The sequence below is a fragment of the Nicotiana sylvestris genome, chromosome 10, assembly GCF_000393655.2.
Source record: "Nicotiana sylvestris chromosome 10, ASM39365v2, whole genome shotgun sequence".
Classification (NCBI taxonomy): Eukaryota; Viridiplantae; Streptophyta; class Magnoliopsida; order Solanales; family Solanaceae; genus Nicotiana; species Nicotiana sylvestris.
In genome coordinates, this window is record NC_091066.1 from 132,119,474 (window position 1) to 132,139,449 (window position 19,976).

At 40.1% G+C, this 19,976-nt stretch overlaps 1 protein-coding gene across 1 annotated transcript; it reads right to left on the reverse strand.

Moving 5' to 3' along the window:
• Window positions 1–3,046: 3,046 nt before the first annotated feature.
• Window positions 3,047–4,252, reverse strand: LOC104237689 (uncharacterized). The gene has a single exon (XM_009791878.2). The coding sequence runs from the start codon at window positions 4,250–4,252 to the stop codon at window positions 3,047–3,049; it is 1,206 nt and encodes a 401-aa protein (XP_009790180.2).
• Between the last annotated feature and the right edge of the window lie 15,724 nt (window positions 4,253–19,976).

The following is a 19,976-nucleotide window of genomic DNA, read 5'->3' on the forward strand; positions in this document are numbered from 1 at the left end:
ACTTACAAAGGGTCTCATGAAGTCGATTCCCCACACGTCAAAGATCTCTATCTCCGTCACAAAGTGCATTGGCATTTCATGCCTCTTGGAGATTGAACCTTGTCGTTGACATTGGTTGCAAGCCTTGACCATTTGATTGGCATCATGGTAGATGGAAGGCCAATAATACCCACATTCAAGAACTTTAGACTCCGTCCGATTTCCTCCATAATGACCCCCAACCGGTGAGTCATGGCATGCCTTGAGAATTGGCATCACCTCTTCTTCGGTAACACACCTTCTGATAATATTGTCAGCACAAACACGGAACAAGTATGGTTCCTCCCAATTGTATTACCGGCAGTCTCTCAAAAACTTCTTTCTTTGATAAGATACCAATCCGTCCGGGATAAGGTCACTAATCAAGTAGTTAGCAATATCGGCATACCAAGGAGCAAAAGTGCTAGATAATGCCAATATGTGCTCATCAGGGAATGCATCGTTGATTTCAAGATCTCCCTGTGGTCTCCCTGCTTCCTCAAGCCTTGACAAATGATCCGCCACTTGATTTTGAGTTCCCTTGTGATCTTTGACTTCGAAGTCAAATTCTTGCAACAACAAGACCCATCAAATTAATCGAGGCTTTGCATCCTTCTTTGCCATGAGATATCGAAGAGCCGCATGATCAGTGTATACCACCACTTTGGACCCCAACAAATAAGCCCGGAATTTTTCAAAAGCATACACAATAGCAAGAAGCTCTTGCTCAGTTACCGTGTAGTTCATTTGTGTCCCCAGCAACGGCGCCAAAATTTGATATGCTCAAATTACACTTTAATGAATAGTGTAAGGCGGTCGGTGTCAAATATAATAACCCAACAAGGTTGGGGTCGAATCCCACAGGGAATATGTATGAAAAGGTTACTCTTATAGTGTGTTGCTTGACTAAAGTCGTATCTCTATTCGGTTAACAGTAACAAGAGAATGATTTTATAGTAACAAGAGTATGAATTGAGTTTGTTTGGAAGTATCAACGAATTGGAATATTTATAGAGTAATTAATTGGATTAAAGAAACCAAGGTTGTGTCCCCTTTGAGAGTTTTACTTGCATAGTACACCGGGTGTAGAACTTTGTTGTGACGTTGGCCAAGCATTGCCCCAATGGCTACACCACTGGCGTCACACATGAGCTCGAAAGGAAGTGACCAATCGGGCGTGACAATAATTGGTGCCGTGGTGAGCCTTTGCTTTAATTCTTCAAAAGCTTTAAGACAGTTCTAATCAAACACAAACTTGGCATCCTTTTCGAGGAGTTTGCACATGGGGTTAGCAATCTTGGAGAAGTCCTTGATGAAGCGCCTGTAAAACCCGGCATGCCCTAGAAAACTTCTAACACCTTTCACGGAGGTCGGTGGAGGAATCTTAGAAATAATCTCAATCTTTGCCCGGTCGACTTCAATACCATGCCTTGAAATTTTGTGCCCAAGCACAATGCCTTCGTCAACCATGAAGTGACATTTCTCCCAATTTAGCACAAGGTTGGTCTCTTCGCATCACTTAAGCACTTGTCTAAGATTGTTAAGACAATGCTCAAACGAATCACCAACCACCGAGAAATCATCCATGAAGACTTCAAGAAAGTCCTCAACCATGTCGGAGAAGATGGACATCATACACCTTTGGAAAGTGGCCGGAGCATTGCACAAGCCAAATGGCATCCGGCTAAAAGAAAAAGTGCCATACGGGCAAGTGAACGTAGTTTTCTCTTGATCTTCCAAAGCAATGTTGATTTGATTGTAGCCGGAGTAACCATCAAGGAAACAATAAAATGACCTCCCCGCTAGCCGATCAAGCATTTGATCAATAAAAGGCATAGGGAAGTGGTCCTTGCAAGTAGCACTGTTAAGTTTCCGATAGTCCATACAAACTCGTCATCCAGTCACAATTCGCGTTGGAATGAGATCATTCTTCTCATTTTCGATCACGGTCATGCCACCCTTTTTTGGCACACATTGTACTGGGCTCACCCACGAACTGTCGGCAATGGGGTAAACTACCCCGGCATCCAACCACTTGAAAATCTCCTTCTTTACTACCTCTTGCATTGACGGGTTCAACCGCCTTTGATGTTCCACACTTGGCTTTGTTTCGCTCTCCAATTGGATTTTATGTTCACAATTTCCCGCGGGGATTCCACAAATGTCCGCAATAGTCCATCCAATGTCTTACCTATGTTCTTTCAAGACTTCCAACAATTGGTTTACCTACACATCATTTAGCAAAGACGAAACGATTACGGGTAAAGTATCATTAGAGCCAAGAAAATTATACCTTAAGTGTGGTGGGAGAGGCTTGAGCTCTAGTTGTGGTGGCTCAATGATTGATGGCTTGGCGGGAGGTGTGGCCCTATTCTCCAAGTCAAGAGAAAGTTTTGTCGGAGTGTAAGTATAGGATCTAAGACCCTCCAATGCATTTACCGACTCGATGTACCCATCCATGTCCTCACCATCAAAGTTTACCAAGATAGCCGCCAATGCCTCACCAAGGCATTGTTCTTCCATTTTCAATTCGACGGCATCTTCAACCTCATCAACCACATCTATCACTAAAATGCTTTCATACTCATGGGGTAATTTCATACCCTTGCTCGCTTGAAATGTGACTTCTTCATCATTCACCCGGAACTTAATTTCATTTCGCTCCGAATCCATGAGTACTCTTCCTGTGTCTAGGAATGGTTTCCCCAAGATGATAGGGATCTCTTTATCAACAGCACAATCAAGAGTTACAAAGTCGGTGGGCAAATGGAATTTTCCAACTTTCATAATCACATCATCAACAATTCCTACCGGTCGCTTAATAGATCGATCGGCCATTTGTAACCTCATGCTTGTTGGCCTCGGCATCCCTAATCCCGCTTGCTTGTATATAGCAAGTGGCATCAAGTTGATGATAGCCCCATTGTCACAAAGGGATTTTGCAAAGTCATGTTCCCCGATAGTGCATGGAATAGTAAATGCTCCCGGGTCCTCTTTCTTTTGGACAGGACTTGTCGCAATAATAGAGCTAACCCCACATGTTTACCACCTCATTCTTTGTGGTCCTCTTTTTGGTGATCAAATCCTTCAAATATTTGGCAAACCCCGGCATTTCTTGAAAAGCCTCCAAGAATGGAATGTTCACCGACAATTGCTTTAGAATATCATAGAATTTCTCAAGCTTGCTATCATCAACCCTTCTAATAAGTCTTTGAGGAAAAGGCGAAGGAGGTCTAGGAATAGGAGGTGGAGCTTTTGATGTCTCCTTCTCCTTTTCCTTCACCCCTTCTTGGTTCACTTCTTTCATCTTCTCTTTTTCCGGCACCGTTTCAACTTCAACAACCCCTTGCTCTTCTGCTTTAACTTCTTGTTCGGCTTCTTCCCCAACAACCTCTTGCTCAATGTCACCTTGTAAAACCTTCCCACTTCTAGTAGTTATTGCCATGACATGAGAAGTTGAGCCACTTACACCACTCTTCGGGTTCGCAATGGTATCACTAGGAAGTTGCCCTTTTTGCTTTGGGTTTTGTTCTCTTGAAAGGTCTCTCATTTGCATCTCTAATTTTTGGATAGATGCGGTGTGAGAGCCAACAACTTCGGTCATGTTTCTCATGGACGCGTCAGACTTTTCATGGTTTTTCAATACTCTTTCAAGCATGCTTTCTAACTTTGACTCACTTGACGACCCTTGATTTGCATAATGACCTTTTGGGAGAACATACGGGTTGGAGCTCCAGTTTGCAAAGTTGTTGTTGTTGTTCCAATTTCCTTGATGCGAGTTACCTTGATCATTTCTCCATTGTTGGTTGCCTTGCCCTTGCGGGTTTGGCCTCCACTGGCTTTGTTGCCCTTGACCATGGTAGGGTTGCCTTTGATACCCTCCTTGAGGGTTGTTGATATAATTTGCTTCCTCAAAATTTTCATCTAAGATGGGTTGGACATCTTCCAATGCATTCACTTTCTTTGTCTGATTCTCGGTAAACATCATTGTCAGCACATTTACATTTTTTGCAAGCCCGGAAATCACTTGATCCCTCTCTTGATTTTCCTTGATTAAGTTGCTCAAGGAAGGAGAGCCATATGAGATTCCTCCAGTAGTATCCTCTGAATGCCATGCTTGGTTGTGCTTTGCCATTTTGTCCAGGATTTGTGTCACTCTTGCAAATGATTTGTCCATGAAAGATCCGTCAACTGCATTCTTGCCGATGGCTTGGTTCATGGTATCCAAACCCATATAAAAATTTTCCAACAACATGGAATCCGGCAAACCATGGTTTGGAGACCTCACCAAGTATAATTTGAAGCGATCCCATGCCTTATGCAACTACTCTCCCTGTATCTGCTTGAAGAAGAAAATCTTATCCCGCAACTCAGACTTTTTGCTCTGCGGGAACCACTTGGACAAAAATGCCCGGACAAGTTCGGGCCAAGAATGGATAGAGTTGGGTGGCAGATTCTGGAGCCATTTCCTCACATCCCCAGCTAGAGAATACTTGAAGCATCTCAAGCTCAGTGCATCGTCAGAGACATTGTTTTGTTTGTGGATTGCACACACACCCAAGAAATTCCTAAGGTGTTGTGTTGGATCATCATCTGTGGAGTTTCTGAAAAATCCTTTTTGCCTTGAGCATCAGAATTAGACCATGTTCCACTTTAAATGTTGCAGCTCCAACAGCTGGCGGTACAATGGCGTTAGTATCCTCAATGTACTCCTCGATGTCTGCAAAAGGATTCTCTCCTATTTCTATCTCTGCATCATCACCATATTCAGACATGTTTTCCTATCAACACCAAGCAAAGTGTGATGGAATAGAAATAGACGTTAAGTAAAGTACACACTAAATAGTAATTTCAAAATCGTATTCCCCGGCAACGGCGCCAAAATTTGATACGCTCAAATTACACTTTAATGAATAGTGTAAGGCGGTCGGTGTCAAATATAATAACCCAACAAGGTTGGGGTCGAATCCCACAGGGAATAGGTGTGAAAAGGTTACTCTTATAGTGTGTTGCTCGACTAAAGTCGTATCTCTATTCGGTTAACAGTAACAAGAGAATGGTTTTATAGTAACAAGAGTATAAATTGAGTTTGTTTGGAAGTATCAACTAATTGGAATGTTTATAGAGTAATTAATTGGATTAAATAAACCAAGGTTGTGTCCCCTTTAATGGAGGGTAATGCTTATCGGTGTTAATATGATATATTTCTAATGGAAGGTTCTTTTGATATGCAAATGATGTCTAAGTGACTACCCAATATTTCCCAATAGTTGAGTAGTATTTCCTCTTTATAATTTTCCCAAATATAAAAGAGTTGCAATTTAGAACCATCAATATATGCCAAGTAAAACCCACTTATTCCTAAGCAATTCTATTAAACAAGGTTTAAAGCTTTGAGTCATTGATATTTACTTCTACCAAAGTCTAACCCACTTTTCCAAGCAAAGCAAGAATTTAATGGCACTTGTTAATGTTTGCAACCACCAACAATAAATGAATAATGAGAAGTAAATAAATATCAACCAACCATTATATATATATTCAATGTTAAACACTCATTTAGGTCCACAACCTTAGTATTTAAAGTTAGCTACTCATACTACAATACAAAAACCAAAGAGTATTTAATGTTATAAAACCTTACAAAGTAGAGAATCTTCACCCAAAAGCTTCCAAAAGTGAGGAATATTAATGTCTTGGAATGTGGTTCAAATACTAGACAAGATGAGCCCACAAAGACATCATAAAACTATTTATAGTGGACTCAAAATCGGGATAGAAAATGGACAAAAATGCCCTTTCAGATCTGATATGCGATCGCATTCTTGTCGCAGAGACGTATGCTGTCCGCATCTTGAACATCCTCATCATAGAATGGAACCCTAGTTTACAGGTCTTATTCGCATTCAAATTATGCGGATCGCATTGCAGAAATGCGATCGCATTTTGCATCGCATCTTCGTCCTTCAGTGACCTTCATGGTTTGTTTGTGGTTCACTCTGCGGTTCGCATGTTGGTTCTGCGGTCGCATAATGGACCGCATTCTTGACTTGAGATTTAACCCAGATCTCTGCTTTTGTCTGCGATTTGACGTGCATTCTGTGGCTCGCATGTCTGATCTGCGATCGCATAGTGTATCGCAGACCAGCATTTTTGCTACATTTTGCTCTTTTCTTGTCTTTTTGCTTCCATTTCCATGTTCTTGGGTTCTCAGTACTTATGTACTGTAGAAACAACAAAACTACATAAGTAACGGAGATAATTGCATTAAAACAAGCTAAAATCTAAGCAATTAGTATTGAAATATGCCGAAATTCTCCAGCACATCAGCTGACAACATTATCAGAAGGTGTGTTTCAGAAGAAGAGATTATGCCAATTCAAAAGGCATGCCACGACTCACCGGTTAGGGGTCCTCATGGGGGAAATCGAACGGCCTCTAAGGTGCTTGAATGTGGTTAATTGACCGTCAATCTATCGTTATGACAATCAAATGGTCAAAGCTTGTGACCAATGCCAAAGGCAAGGATCAATCTCCAAGAGGCATGAAATACCAATGCACTTGATGGAAATAGAAATCTTCGACGTATGGGGAATTGATTTTATGGGTCCCTTTGTAAGCTCTTGTGGGATGAAATATATCTTGGTAGCTGTGGACTATGTGTCTAAATGGGTTGAAGCAATTTCCTTACCAAACAACGAGGCAAAAAGTGTGACCACATTCTTGAAGAAAAACATATTCACTCGGTTTGACACTCCTAGAGCCATTCTTAGTGATAGTGGGTCTCATTTCTGTAACAAGGCTTTCACGGGGATACTAGAGAAATATGGCGTCAAGCATAAGGTGGCCACACCTTATCACCCCCAATCAAGTGGTCAAGTTGAGGTTTCCAACTGGGAGATAAAGAGCATTCTAGCAAAGACTGTTAATGCAAACAGGACCGATTGGTCAAGGAATCTAGATGGCGCATTGTGGGCGTATCGCACGGTGTACAAAACTCCTATTGGCACTTCTTCTTATCGGTTAGTCTTCGGCAAAGCTTGTGATCTACTCATAGAACTGGACACAAAGCCATGTGGGCTCTGAAGATGTTGAACTTGGACTGGGCTGAAGCTGCAAATTTGAGGTTAACACAACTCAATAAAATGGAGGAATTCTGTTTCCATGCATATTAAAGTGCAGTTGTGTATAAAGAAAGGATGAAGTTCGTCCATAACAAAAAGATCTTGAAGAGGGAGTTTAAGTCGGGTGACTTGGTTTTGCTCTTTAACTCAAGGCTCAAATTGTTTCAGGGCAAGCTCAAATCAAAATGGTTCGGTCCGTTCAAGGTGGTCAATGTCACTCCTTTTGGAGCTGTGGAACTAGAATCGGAGGATGGACTCCGAACCTTCAAAGTGAGTGGCCAACGAGTCAAGCACTACTTGGGCACATATGGAGAAAAACATTTGGTGAAGCAGTTGGCTCTCAAAGATGGTCTGTGCCCAACCAATGAGTGAATCCAAAGGAACGCCAACTTCGTCATGCCGCGACGTTAAATTAAGCACTTCATGGGAGGTAACCCATGTGTGGTAGCATCCTTTTTGTCCTTTAAATTTTTAATTTTTTTAGATAGATTTACTTGAGTAATTTAAAGTGTGTGTTAGAGTGTAGGGGTTTCAAACGATCGTTACACTGGGTAAGATTGCATGTGAAAGGTAAGAAAAATCACCTTGGGAAGCTTGCTACACAAATGCGGTCGCATTTTCACTATGCAGACCGCATTGTGGTCGCAAACCAGGGCAGTGTGTTTGGCAAAAATTGGTGACAAGAATGAGGCAAGGATGTGCACTTTATGGACCGCATTCTCAGTATGCGATCACATAGTGCACCGCATTTCCACCCTCAGGCAATTCAACTTAAATCCACTGCATAACACTTATGCGGTCGCATAGTGTGTTATGCAGTGGCTTACCCATCGCAATTCTACCAGGTAAGTCCCTCGCATCCCTTTAGTGTTCACGCGTTACAAAAAGAATTTTTTTATTAGAACCAAAAAAAACAGAAAGAGGGATAACGAGAAAAGGCAAAGCGGATCGTGAACCAATAACACAAGGCAACATCTATGAAACCATCTCCTACGTGTGCTCATTAATCTATCACTAGTACATTGTCCTTGTCCCGATTTCATCCTTGCAAGCTTTAATTTCAATTTTGTTTTTGTTTCTATTTCCTGTTTTCTTTTGGATCCCTGTTCGTAATGTGATGGGGTTTTTGGTTAGATAGTATGTTTGGGGTAATGGGTAGAAAAATCTAGGTCCTCCATTGTTGAGGGTTGAATGTCAAGGTTAAGAACGATGGGTTTTGCGGATCGCATAATCAAATTGCGGTCCGCATTTCTGCCGCAAAAAGTAAACCCTAGCTGGCTGAAGAAGATGACACAATGCGGTAAATTTAAGATCGCATAATTGATATGCGGACCGCAAAGTCACCGCATACCCAGACAATTGCCTGATTTCATAACATGCTATTTGCGTCCACTATGCGATTGCATATCCATCTTTGCGGTGGATTATGCGATCGCATTTTGGTGATTCTGTTTTCTGAGCAATCAAGTATGCGATGGTTATGTGAACAGCATAATGGTTATACGATCGCATAACCCATCGCATACTTAGATCATTTGAATAGTAAGTGAGTTTGCCATTTGAATAGTAAGCGAGTTTGCGACAAGTCTGTGGTCCGTATAGTGGTTATGCGACCGCATAACCTGTCGCATACTTAAAATTTTCTTTAGTTTTTCTGTTTTCTTTTCAGTGTTGCCTACCATATTTCTCACATTTCATTTCTATGTGGATATGGGTCCCAGGAAACATACATCCTATGCCCAAAAAATGGCGTCCACCAGTCGCCAAACTCAACAAGCAAAACGTTCACGACCGGACCCAACTGTTGCACTTGACTCCTAGTTTGACGAGGAGGATACCTTGCCCTCAGTTGACCTACAAGCTGAGGCAAGAAAGAAAAGAGGAGATGACTTCCAGCTTAGGTTTGTGGTTGAAGAGTCCAAGGAGCTGTATAAAGAAGGGTTGACAAAACGCAAACTGGCCGAAAAGCAATTAAGTCTGAATGGGCTCAAAGAGCAGTACCCCCACATCTGGGAGAACATCAAATCCAGAAAATGGGAGTGTTTCACTGAGCTACCTGATGACTATAATGAAACCCTTGTCCGTAAGTTTTATACCTCATATGGAGCCTCCAGGACTGCTCACCACAAGCGCAATAGGGTTTTCTGTGACACTATATTAGTTCGGGGGATGAGCGCCTTCTATAGAAGTGAGACCATCAATGAGTTTTAATTCCTTGATTAGAGCCCGGGCGCAGCTGAGTATGCTGCCAAATGGGCAAACTGAGATAATGAGTGTAGTTGGATAGCTTCTATGATAGCCAAGGGGACCCTTGCTTGGATCAACCCTGTGCACAAAATATACAAGGAGGATCTCACACGAGAGGGCAAATTTTGGCTTAGCTCATCACCTCTCGACTAATACCGTCCAGAAATGATACTAACATAAGCATTGAGAAAGCTCTTCTCATTGCATGTATTATGGCGGGAATCAAGATTGATGTGGGTGACTTCGTTTTCCGAGAGCTAGGGATCCGGGCAAAGCAGACAGCCACTTCACTTCCATTCCCCTGCTTGATCACAACCCTCTGTAAGGCTGTGAAAGTCCCTACCATGCCACACACTAACAAGACAGGGAAGGCGCTGAAGGATATTGATATCACGCGCATTTGTGATGCTGTTGTTCCCCTGAGGTTCAGACTCAGACTCATGTTAATATAGAGCCCGCAGATTCCCAGACTCCTGTGTCTCATCAGGCTACAGTAGCATCCACTTCCACTTCACATCCTACCTCTCAGTCCACCATTGCTCAGCCTTCTACTGCATTGCTAGCTGTCTCCAGGCTAGGTCTCTTAGCATAATATGCCAATGCTAAGGTGGGCCAACTTCTGAAGAACCTCCCTACCCTCATCAAGCAAACCCTAACTCTTATACAGTCCTCAGTGATGGCTCTCCAGCAATATCAGACATCTTATGGGTATTGTTTGACACAACTTGAGATGCGTGTTGAGAATATAGAGCAGGGTGAGGTTAGTGACTTGCCAAAGCTCCAGGAGGAAGTTGCCACTATGAAGACTGAACTCCACAAGATGCAGTCTCTGGAGTTCGATCTATCATCCTTCCTGCCAAAGGAAGGTGAGTAGGGAGCAGACACAGCAGTACCAGGCCTGGATCTTGACTTCTCCACACTGATGACAGACATTGCTCCTTCGACTGTCGGGGCTTCCCAGCCTCCAGCTTCCCCTGCACGCATTGATATTCCTTCTTATAAGGATTCCAGACACTCTATAGAGTCCGAAGGTGGGGAGGCAGACGAGGGAAAGACTGAAGATGATTCATGGTCCGAGGAGGATGATGGCCCTCAAAAGAAGGGCAAGCAGATTGTTGCCTCTATAGTTGAGGATGAAGAACTAGCAGCAATTCAGGTGGCGATATCACATTCGCTAGCAGACATGGTCGCCCCTAAAGATCCAGGGCGAGGCTAGCAGCTCACAGGCCTCAGCTCTAGTATTGAGTCAGCCAGAGATCCCTTCTCCATCAGTGGGGGTCACTCCTTAGGCTGAGATCTCATCGATCCCAGCTTCAGCATCAGAGGGTGACCCCACCATCATTCAGTCGACTTCCGACTCCCATAGCGCGTAGTGCGCCTCAGGGAGCCCCTATACTCTGTTTTACATTCTTATGCATTGGGGACAATGCATGCTTTTTAGTTGGGGGTGGTATCCTTTGTATATATTTTTGTGAAATTGGCAACTGTTGTACATGTTTTGGTGGTTTTCGTGCTATATAAGCCAACTACTGTATTTATTTGAGTTTTGTGATTTTGTATATATTGGTGTTTTTGGTTTTAGTACATAAGTTATCTTTGTATAAAAAACAAAAACAAACAAGTATATAGTTGCATTAGCAATGAATTCCCCATAGTTTTTCTTCGTCGGGGTTCTTTTCCAAGGGTGTAATAGTAGAACCAAGGCGGTAGAATGAAACATTTTCACCGGTTTGGTATAGTTGTCTAGTGTCAAGCATATGTGTCTGTATATAGCCCATACCCTTCCATTAATATATTAAAAAAAAGATATCAATTGTGTCAACTTGAGGCTCGCTTTCTGACTCTATTTCTACCCAGAGTTATACATGTATATATGATGTAAGCTTTGAGTTGCCAAGTGTTGATTTGAGGGGTAAAAACTATGTTGAGCCAAAACAGTTCATGTGCCATGTGTGTGAGTCCTTGTGTAAATAATTCTTGCCTTTACTTCTGCCATATAGAACTTGCCCGGTTGGTTTTTCGATGCTTATAATAATTAAATTTGGTTGGAGAAATGACCTTAGGTCGTCTTTGTGATTTTTGAAGACCAGTTAGTTTTTCGAGCCACTTAATGTACAGATAGTATCACTAGTCACCCCACTTGAGCTTTTAACCTTTTCTTTGGCTACCTCAGTACAAGCCTTTCCCTTTTTTGTAAAATAATTCCCTCTTTTGAACTCGTCCCTCCATGAACATTGAGAATGAGGCCAAAAGCCTATGTTGGGGGTGCGGTGTCAAGCCAAAAATTGGCAAGGTTGTGCAGTGAGTGTAGGAAAGTGTACCTCAGGTGTGAAACTACTCAAGCTCCAAAAGCAAAATATAATTAAAAAAATGGAGTCTTGAAGAGAATTTAAGAAGTAGTTAAGGGGGCTCAATGTGGAAAAGTAGAAGCTAATGAGGGCTATGTGGTTTGAAAAGAAGCAAAGAGTAACAAGAAAGAAAAATGTGAGTAGTGTTCAAGGAGGGTGTAGTCACGTGTACCCAAATGCTTATCTGACCCTTCCCTAAACCTACATTACAAGTTTAAAAAGTCCTTATGCGATCTCCAACCGAATATTCTTATAATAAAGCGATGAATTAAAATAAGGGCAAGCTTATGGTATGGTATGTTGTAACACTTGAAACTCTTTTTGAGAGTGAGTGTATTTGTGAATTTGTCCCTTTTTGTTGTCATTATAAATGTTGTGAGTTTGGGACTTTCTTTCTAGTGAGGGCACACGAATTGTGAGGTTGGACAGAAGTTGAGTTTTTGAGTCAAATGCAAGTGCACTCAGCTGATGGTAACATTTTGTCAAATTGGTCGAGGATCAAAGTTTCACAAGTTGATTAGTTTTATTGTAAATATTGATGGTTCAGGAAGGGTAAACAATCGAAAATGCATGTTTGTAGTGCTGACAACGAACACCGTCCACGGTCACTATTGTTTCATATCTTTTAGATGGAGTCTAGAATAGGATAGTGTCGTTTAATTGCTTGAGGACAAGCAAGAGTTTAAGTTGGGGGTGTTGATGTGCCATAGAATTTCGGCACATTTAATACAATTTGCTTAGATTTTAGCTTGTTTTAAATGCAATTATCCTTTATACTTAGGTAATTTTAGTGTTTTCGTAGTGTATGAGGTTTAAGGACTTAAGAGAATGGAAATGAAATGAAAAAGCCACAAAAAGACAAGAAAAGAGAAAGGCATCGCAAATGTGGAAATGCGGATCGCAAATCTAACATGCGGGTCGCATAATGAACAAGGAAATCGCAAACCACAATAGTTTGTTGGAGAAAGTCCAGTGCAAGAAATGTGGTCCAGTGTGCAATCGCATAACAGGTTTGCGGGCCGCATAATGGACTGCAAACTCGTTATGAAAGTTGCTGATGGTGAAAAATGCGACGCAAAATGCGATTGCATATCTACAATGTGGACCGCAGAACGTTAACGCGGTGACGGCCTGGAAAGTAGGGTTTGAATATGCGATGACCATGTCAAGAATGCGGACCGCATGTTTGTTATGCGATAGATATGTGGTCGCATATTTAACCGGAGATGGTATTTTTGTCCGACTTTTGTCCTGAGTTTTGACCCACTATAAATAGATTTATTGAGATTTTGTGGGGGAGCTTGTCAGATTTTGGGAGCTGTATTCCAAGGCTTTATTACTCCTCTCTTTTGGAAGCTTTTGAGGGAAAAATCTTACACTTTGTAAGCTTTATGGCCTTAAATATTCTCATCCTTTTGTATTTTAGTATGATTAGCTAACTTTAAATACTAAGGTTGTGAACCCTAAATGGGTGTTATGTTATTGGGTGTTTAACATTGAAATATGTATAATGGTTGGTTGATATTTATTTACTTCTCATTCTTCATTAATTGTTGGTGGTTGCAAACATTAACAAGTGCCATTAAATTCTTATTTTGCTTGGGAAAGTGGGTTAGAATTTGGTAGAAGTAAATATCAAAGACTCAAGGCTTTAAACCTTGTTTAGTAGAATCACTTAGGAATAAGTGGGTTTTATTTGGTATATATTGATTGTTCTTAATTGCAACTCTTTTATATTTGAAAAAATCATAAAGAGTACATACTATCCAACTATTGAAAAATATTGGGTAGTCATTTAGAAATCATTTGCATATCAAAAGAACCTTCCATTAGAAATATATCATATTAACACCGATATCATTAAACTTCATTGAAGGGGACACAACCTTGGTTTCTTTAATCAAATTATTTACATTCTCAACATTACAATTAGCTATTTCTTCAAACCAAAATCATTTCATACTCTTGTTACTGTTAACTGAATAGAATTACGACTTTAGTCAAGTAACACACAATTTGAGTAACCCTTTCACACCTATTCTCTGTGGGATTCGATCCCAGCCTTGTTGGGTTATTATATTTTACACCGACCACCTTACACTATTTAATTAGAGTGTAATTTGAGCGTCTCACCTGTGCAGTTATATCATATACAGCCAAAATTAAAACAAAAATATACAATTAAGGATGGGAGGGGGCATGTTGCGGGGGAATATCATTTACCAATAGGAACTCAGGAGAAAAGCATAAAGAACAATCTAAAATTTGCGGCAGAAAGAGTAAGGAAAGTCGTAATCAATCAACAACCACTTTTATAATTTATTGTTGCGACGCGCAATCCGATCCAAATCATAAAAAAAAAGGAAAATTTCACATAAGAACAACTAGGCTCCCTACTTTTCAACTTTATAGCTCATATTTCAATTTATAATCAACTAGCCCAAAAATAATAGGTTAATACCCAACATTCAACTCCAACGTATTCTCGAAATTACTATTTAATTTTTAAAAAAGATTGCTCAAGCTTTTAAGTTAATTTTTGAATCAGTAACTGTGACTCAAATGTTAGTTCAACAAACCAAATCTATTTGGGTGGTGAAAATTAGATTTTTAACAAGCTAAAATGTGTGGGTTTAAATTTCGAATTTGATTTTGTAAGAAATTTAGAGTGGGTGTTATTTAGACTTGTTAGAAATAGTATAAGGAGGTTGTATATAAAATTTGAAGTCATTTAATGGAGATTTGGATTGGTTTTGAACAAGAATTTTAACTGAAAATCGTGGAAGAAGTTAGTCTACAAACGCTTGTATAAAGTTGTATAAAAGTGTATAATAGTGTATAAGATGTGTTTATACACTCATATACACTATTATACAAAATTATACAAAAAAGTGACTTCGTCTTCTACCTTGCGTTTTCTCTTAAATTTAACTCAAATCTTGCTCAAATCTACTCCAAATCACTTCAAATTTAAAATTTGAACTCCTTTTGATATTTTCAATCAATTGGAACAACGCTCAATCCAAACAACTAACAAACTCAAAAAATCCTATTTTCAAAAGCAAAGCTTTGAATGGCCTCCAATGATGGACTTCTACTCTTCAATTTTCTGACATTGCAAACAAGGGGAGAAGCAGAAAATACACTGCCCCTTGAAGCATATGTAGAAGATGTAAGAAGAAGAGAGAGTGAAAGAAAAGGTTGTGAGATTTAACTCTATAGCTTGTAGAAGCAATGGTTATAAGAACACATATTTTGAATTTGCTAATCCTTTCATGTACAATATGGACTAGGTAGGGTAAAACTTAAAAACATGGGTCATTTTTTGTTATGGTGTGAAGTCATGTGTATTTTCTTGTAATTCTTTCAAAAAAAAATATTGTTGCGGTGTGCAACCCGATCCATATCATTTATCACTGTTGCAGTGTGCAACCCGATCCAATTATAATGTTGTTGCGGCGTGTAACCTGATCCAATTATAATATTATTGTGGCGTGCAACCCGATCCAAATATAATATTGTTGCGGTGTGCAACCCAATCCAAATATAATGTTGCGGCGTGCAACCCGATCCCAATATACAATTTAACACCAATCATAAGAAAAGAGTCCCGGCAAGGGAACAATAAGGAAACAGCACTATCCCGACAAGGGAATCGACAATATAAGTAAATACGTCCTGGCAAGGGAACAATAAGGAAACAACACTATCCCGACAAGGGAATCGACAATATAAGTAAATACGTCCCGGCAAGGGAGTCAGCTATAACCAAACTTGTTCCAACATTTAACTTTACAACAAATAAGAACCTCAACTAGCACCAATACTCAACCATAAACAACTTCCACGAGAATAATCATGATTCTTGCCCAACACAGAAAATCAATAACTTAAGCATTCGTAGTACTTATTAAGACACAACGATTTCAATTCAATACTCACAGGCATGCTTGATACCAACGTATAGATACTCGTCACCATGCCTATACGTCGTACTCAACAAACAACACATAGCAAATATGACATAACTCCTAATCCCTCAAGCTAAGGTTATACCAAACACTTACCTCCATGCCACGAACATAATTCAAGTCTCAACTATCACTTTACCTCTTGATTCCACCACTAATTCACTCGTATCTAGACACAACTTACTTAATTACATCAATAAATGCTAATTGAATCAATTCTAATGCATGGAAATAAGTTTCCTAAAGTTTTTCCTAAAAAGTCAAAAATCACCCTCGGGCCCACATGGTCAAAACTCGAGGTTCAAACCAAAACATGATTACCCATTCCCCCACGAACCAAAATATATAAATTGTTTTGAAATCGGACCTCAAATCGAGGTCCAAATCCCCAAATTTTGAAAAACCGAGGTTCTACCCAAAACACCCAATTTCCCCATGAAACCCTTTGATTTTGAGTTGAAATCATATGAAAAGATGTTAAAGATTGAAGAAAACGAGTTAGAAATGACTTACAATCGATTAGGAGAGAAGTTGTTTTTTAAAAATCGCCCAAGAGTGTTTTGGTTATAAAAGAGTGTGAAAAATGGTTGAAATGCGTCTTAAGTTATGAATTTACAGGTTGCAGGTCGCAATTGCGAACCCAGAAGTCTGCTATTCTCGCATTTGCGACAAATTTGTCGCATTTGCGACGACTAGCTACAATAGGAGGCATCGCATTTGCAATGAGTATCTCACATTTGCGGGGTAATGCTGGCCTGGGCTCTTTTGCATTTGCGACATAGCTTTCGCATTTGCGAGCTCGCATTTGCAAGCCAGGCTTCGCAAATGCAAAGCCTGTAGGCCTGCAATATACCAGTTAAAATCTGCAACATCCTAAGTCCAAATTTCAGTCCGTGGCCTAACCAAAACTCACCCGAGCCCTCGGGGCTCCAAACCAAACATGCACCAACCTAAAAACATTAAATGGACTTGCTCGTGCATTCAAATCACCATAATAAGATCAACAACTATGAATTTAGCATCAAAATCATGAAATCACTTGAGAACATCAAAATTTTCAATTTTCTCAAATAAGGTCTGATTCACGTCATTTCAAATCCGTTTCTTACCAAACTTCACAAACTCAACTTAAATCACATGTAAGAACTGTACCGGGCTTCGGAACAAGAATATGAGCCCGATACCATCAAATTTCAAACACATTTCATTTCCAAAAACTTATAAATATTCCAAAAAATAATTTTCTTTAAAAATTTATTTCTCGGGCTTGGAACCTCGGTATTCGATTCCAGGCATACGCCTAAGTCCCATATTTTTCTACAAATCCTCCAGGACCGTCAAATCATAGGTCCGGATCCGTTTACCCAAAATGTTGACCAAAGTCAACTTAAATTCATTTAAAGGCAAAGTTTTATCATTTTTCACATAATAGCTTTCTAGCTATGCGCCCGGACTGTGCACGCAAATAGAGGTGATGCGGAAAGAGGGTTTTAAGGCCTCGGAACACAGATTTTATTTCTAAAACAAGTGATGAACTTTTGTGTATTCACATAATCGTTCATATTATTCCAGAAAACACAACAATAGCAACTATCAGTCGTCAATACCATACTCTAATAAAATTACTGTAGTAGAAAGGAAATGCTAACAAACCACAATGTTCTATAAGTAGCATATTGCGACGTCCCTCCTTCGAGAATCCTCTAGTCGAAAACCAGTGTCGCAAAATGAAGAAAACGTCCTTCCTCAACTGGTTAAGAGCTGAGGATTGCGTTACATGTTGGTCCCCTATAAGAAATGTTGATTTTGTTGGTGCGAAACATCATATTCCTGAACACTTCAGCAATAACACAAGTCCAATTTTCGATCTGTTAAGCATCCGAAATCAATCCGAGTCCCGGGACCTCAACCAAACATACCAACAAGTCGTAAAATGCCATACGAACTTAGTCGAGCCCTAAAATTGCATCAAACAATACTAAAGTCATGAATCACCTTCCAATTCAAACTTAATGAACTTGAAACTTCAAATTTTTACAACCGATGGTGAAACCTATCAAACCACGTTCGATTGACACCAAATTTTGCACACAAGTCATATTCAACCTTATGGACCTACTTCAACTTCCCGCATTGGAATTCGACCCCGGTATCAAAAAGTCCACTACCGGTCAAAATCTCCAAAAATTCGACTTTTGCTATTTCAAGCTTAAATAAGCTACATACCTTCAAAACATAATCCGGACACGCCCCTAAGTCCAAAATCACCCAATGGAGCTACGGAACTAATGGAACTCCATTCTGGAGTCGTCTTCAAACAGTTCTGACTACTACCAAAATCCTAAGCCTTAAGATTCCGTTTTAGGGACTAAGTGTCCCAAAGCATTTCGAAACCAAAACTAAAACCTCCCGGCAAGTCATATAAGCAGAAACAGATACGGGAAAAGTAGTAGATAGGGGATTGGGGCTATAACTCTCAAAACAACCGGCCGGATCATTACAGGAATTAACCCCATAGGTGAATTGATTTAATATGTGCTTCTATTTGTGGGGGCTACGTATGCATGAGGTGATGAGTGTCCGTGCGTAGCTACTATAATGCTTAATGTTCGGGTAGTCTAGGACCCAAATCATGTTATAATTGCGATGTTTGAAACCTACTTGTTAATTTAATTGTTTAAAACATATTGAAACTTGGTAAAGGAATTGAAAAAAAAATTAAAACTTTATTTACTTGATCGTTAATGAGAATTGACATTTCTTAGAATAATCTTAATGAATCTTAAATTGGTTGTTTTAAATGTATTTTTCTCTTTTGTGGAGCGGGCCGAGTGCCTCGTTAGCAGATAAATACATCTATGGTTCATATCGTTCGACCCTCGGCAGTGCACAGTTTAAATACTTATGTTGGATCGGGCCGTACGACCTCTGCATGATTTGCACATGATTGAATTGGTTGAATTTAAATTATAATAATTGATATTGATTCATTGATGTGAGATACAAAATGATAAATGATGAAAAATAAATTTAGAAATTTCTAATTAACAAAAGAATTGTTTACTTACTTCATGATATTGAGCTTATAGTCGTTTTATGTAATCCATGCTTAATTATATCATCGGCATTTTATTTATAGCCTATAGTAAGTGTCGGAGTTGACCCCTCGTTATTACTTCTTCGAGGTTAGACTGGATACTTATTGGGTACACGTTGATTAATGTGCTCATACTACACTTGCTGCACATTTTTGTGCATGCACATATATGTTTAATGGCCTTGTGGATGCAGAGGCGTGGTTAATGCAGAGACATAGGTGAGCTACATTCTATGTTACGATCTGCAGCCAACGGAGTCTCCTTTAGAGTTATTTATATCTCTCTTGTTTAATTTGTTGTAACGACCCGACCGGTCGTTTCATGAGTTACCGCTCTGTTTCCTCCATTTCTGCTTCTTATTGTCTTGTTCAGTCGTATTATGTGTTATCGGGTTGGTTGGCTCGGGTTCGGAGAGGTTTTGGTAAGATTTGAGACACTCAGTCTTTTTTGAGAAAGCTTAAGTTGGAAAAGTCAACCAGATGTTGGATTATGTGATAAAGGGATAGGATATGAGTTTCGATGGTTTGGATAGCTTCGGGAGGTGATTTGGGAATTAGGAGCATGATCAGAATGTGTTTTGGAGGTACGGAGTAGATTCAGGCTTGAATTGGCGAAATTGGAATTTTGGTGTTTTCCGGTTGGTAGGTGAGATTTTGATATAGGGGTCAGAATGGAATTCCAGGAGTCTCAATAGGTTCGTTGTTCCATTTGGGATGTGTATGCAAAATTTCAAGTCATTCGAACGTGATTTGATAGATTTTTGATCGAAAGCGGAATTTGGATGTTTTTAGAATTCATAGGCTTGAATCCGATGCAAATTTGGTGTTTTGATGTTGTTTTGAGTGTCCCGAAGGTTGGAACAAGTTTGAATGATGTTATGGGATATGTTGACATGTTTGGTTGAGGTCCCGAGGGCCTCGGGTGAGTTTCGGGTGGTTAAACGGACCATTTCTAGTTGAAAAGATTGCAGAAAATCTGCTGTGAGTGTTGCAAATTTTTTGGCCTTCGCGTTCGCGAAGGGTTAGGATGAGAGGCTGGATGTTTGGCCTTTGAGTTCGCGATGGAGGTCTCGCGTTCGCAAAGGGTTAGAGTCAATAAGCTTCGCGTTCGCGAGAGGGCAGACGCGTTTGTGATGGTTTGTGAGGCTAAGTCTTCGCGTTCGTGTGAAGG

Bases quoted from the DNA above. Each gene is read 5' to 3' on its own strand.
- LOC104237689 (XM_009791878.2), bottom strand. From the start codon at position 4,252: ATGGGTTTGGATACCATGAACCAAGCCATCGGCAAGAATGCAGTTGAC.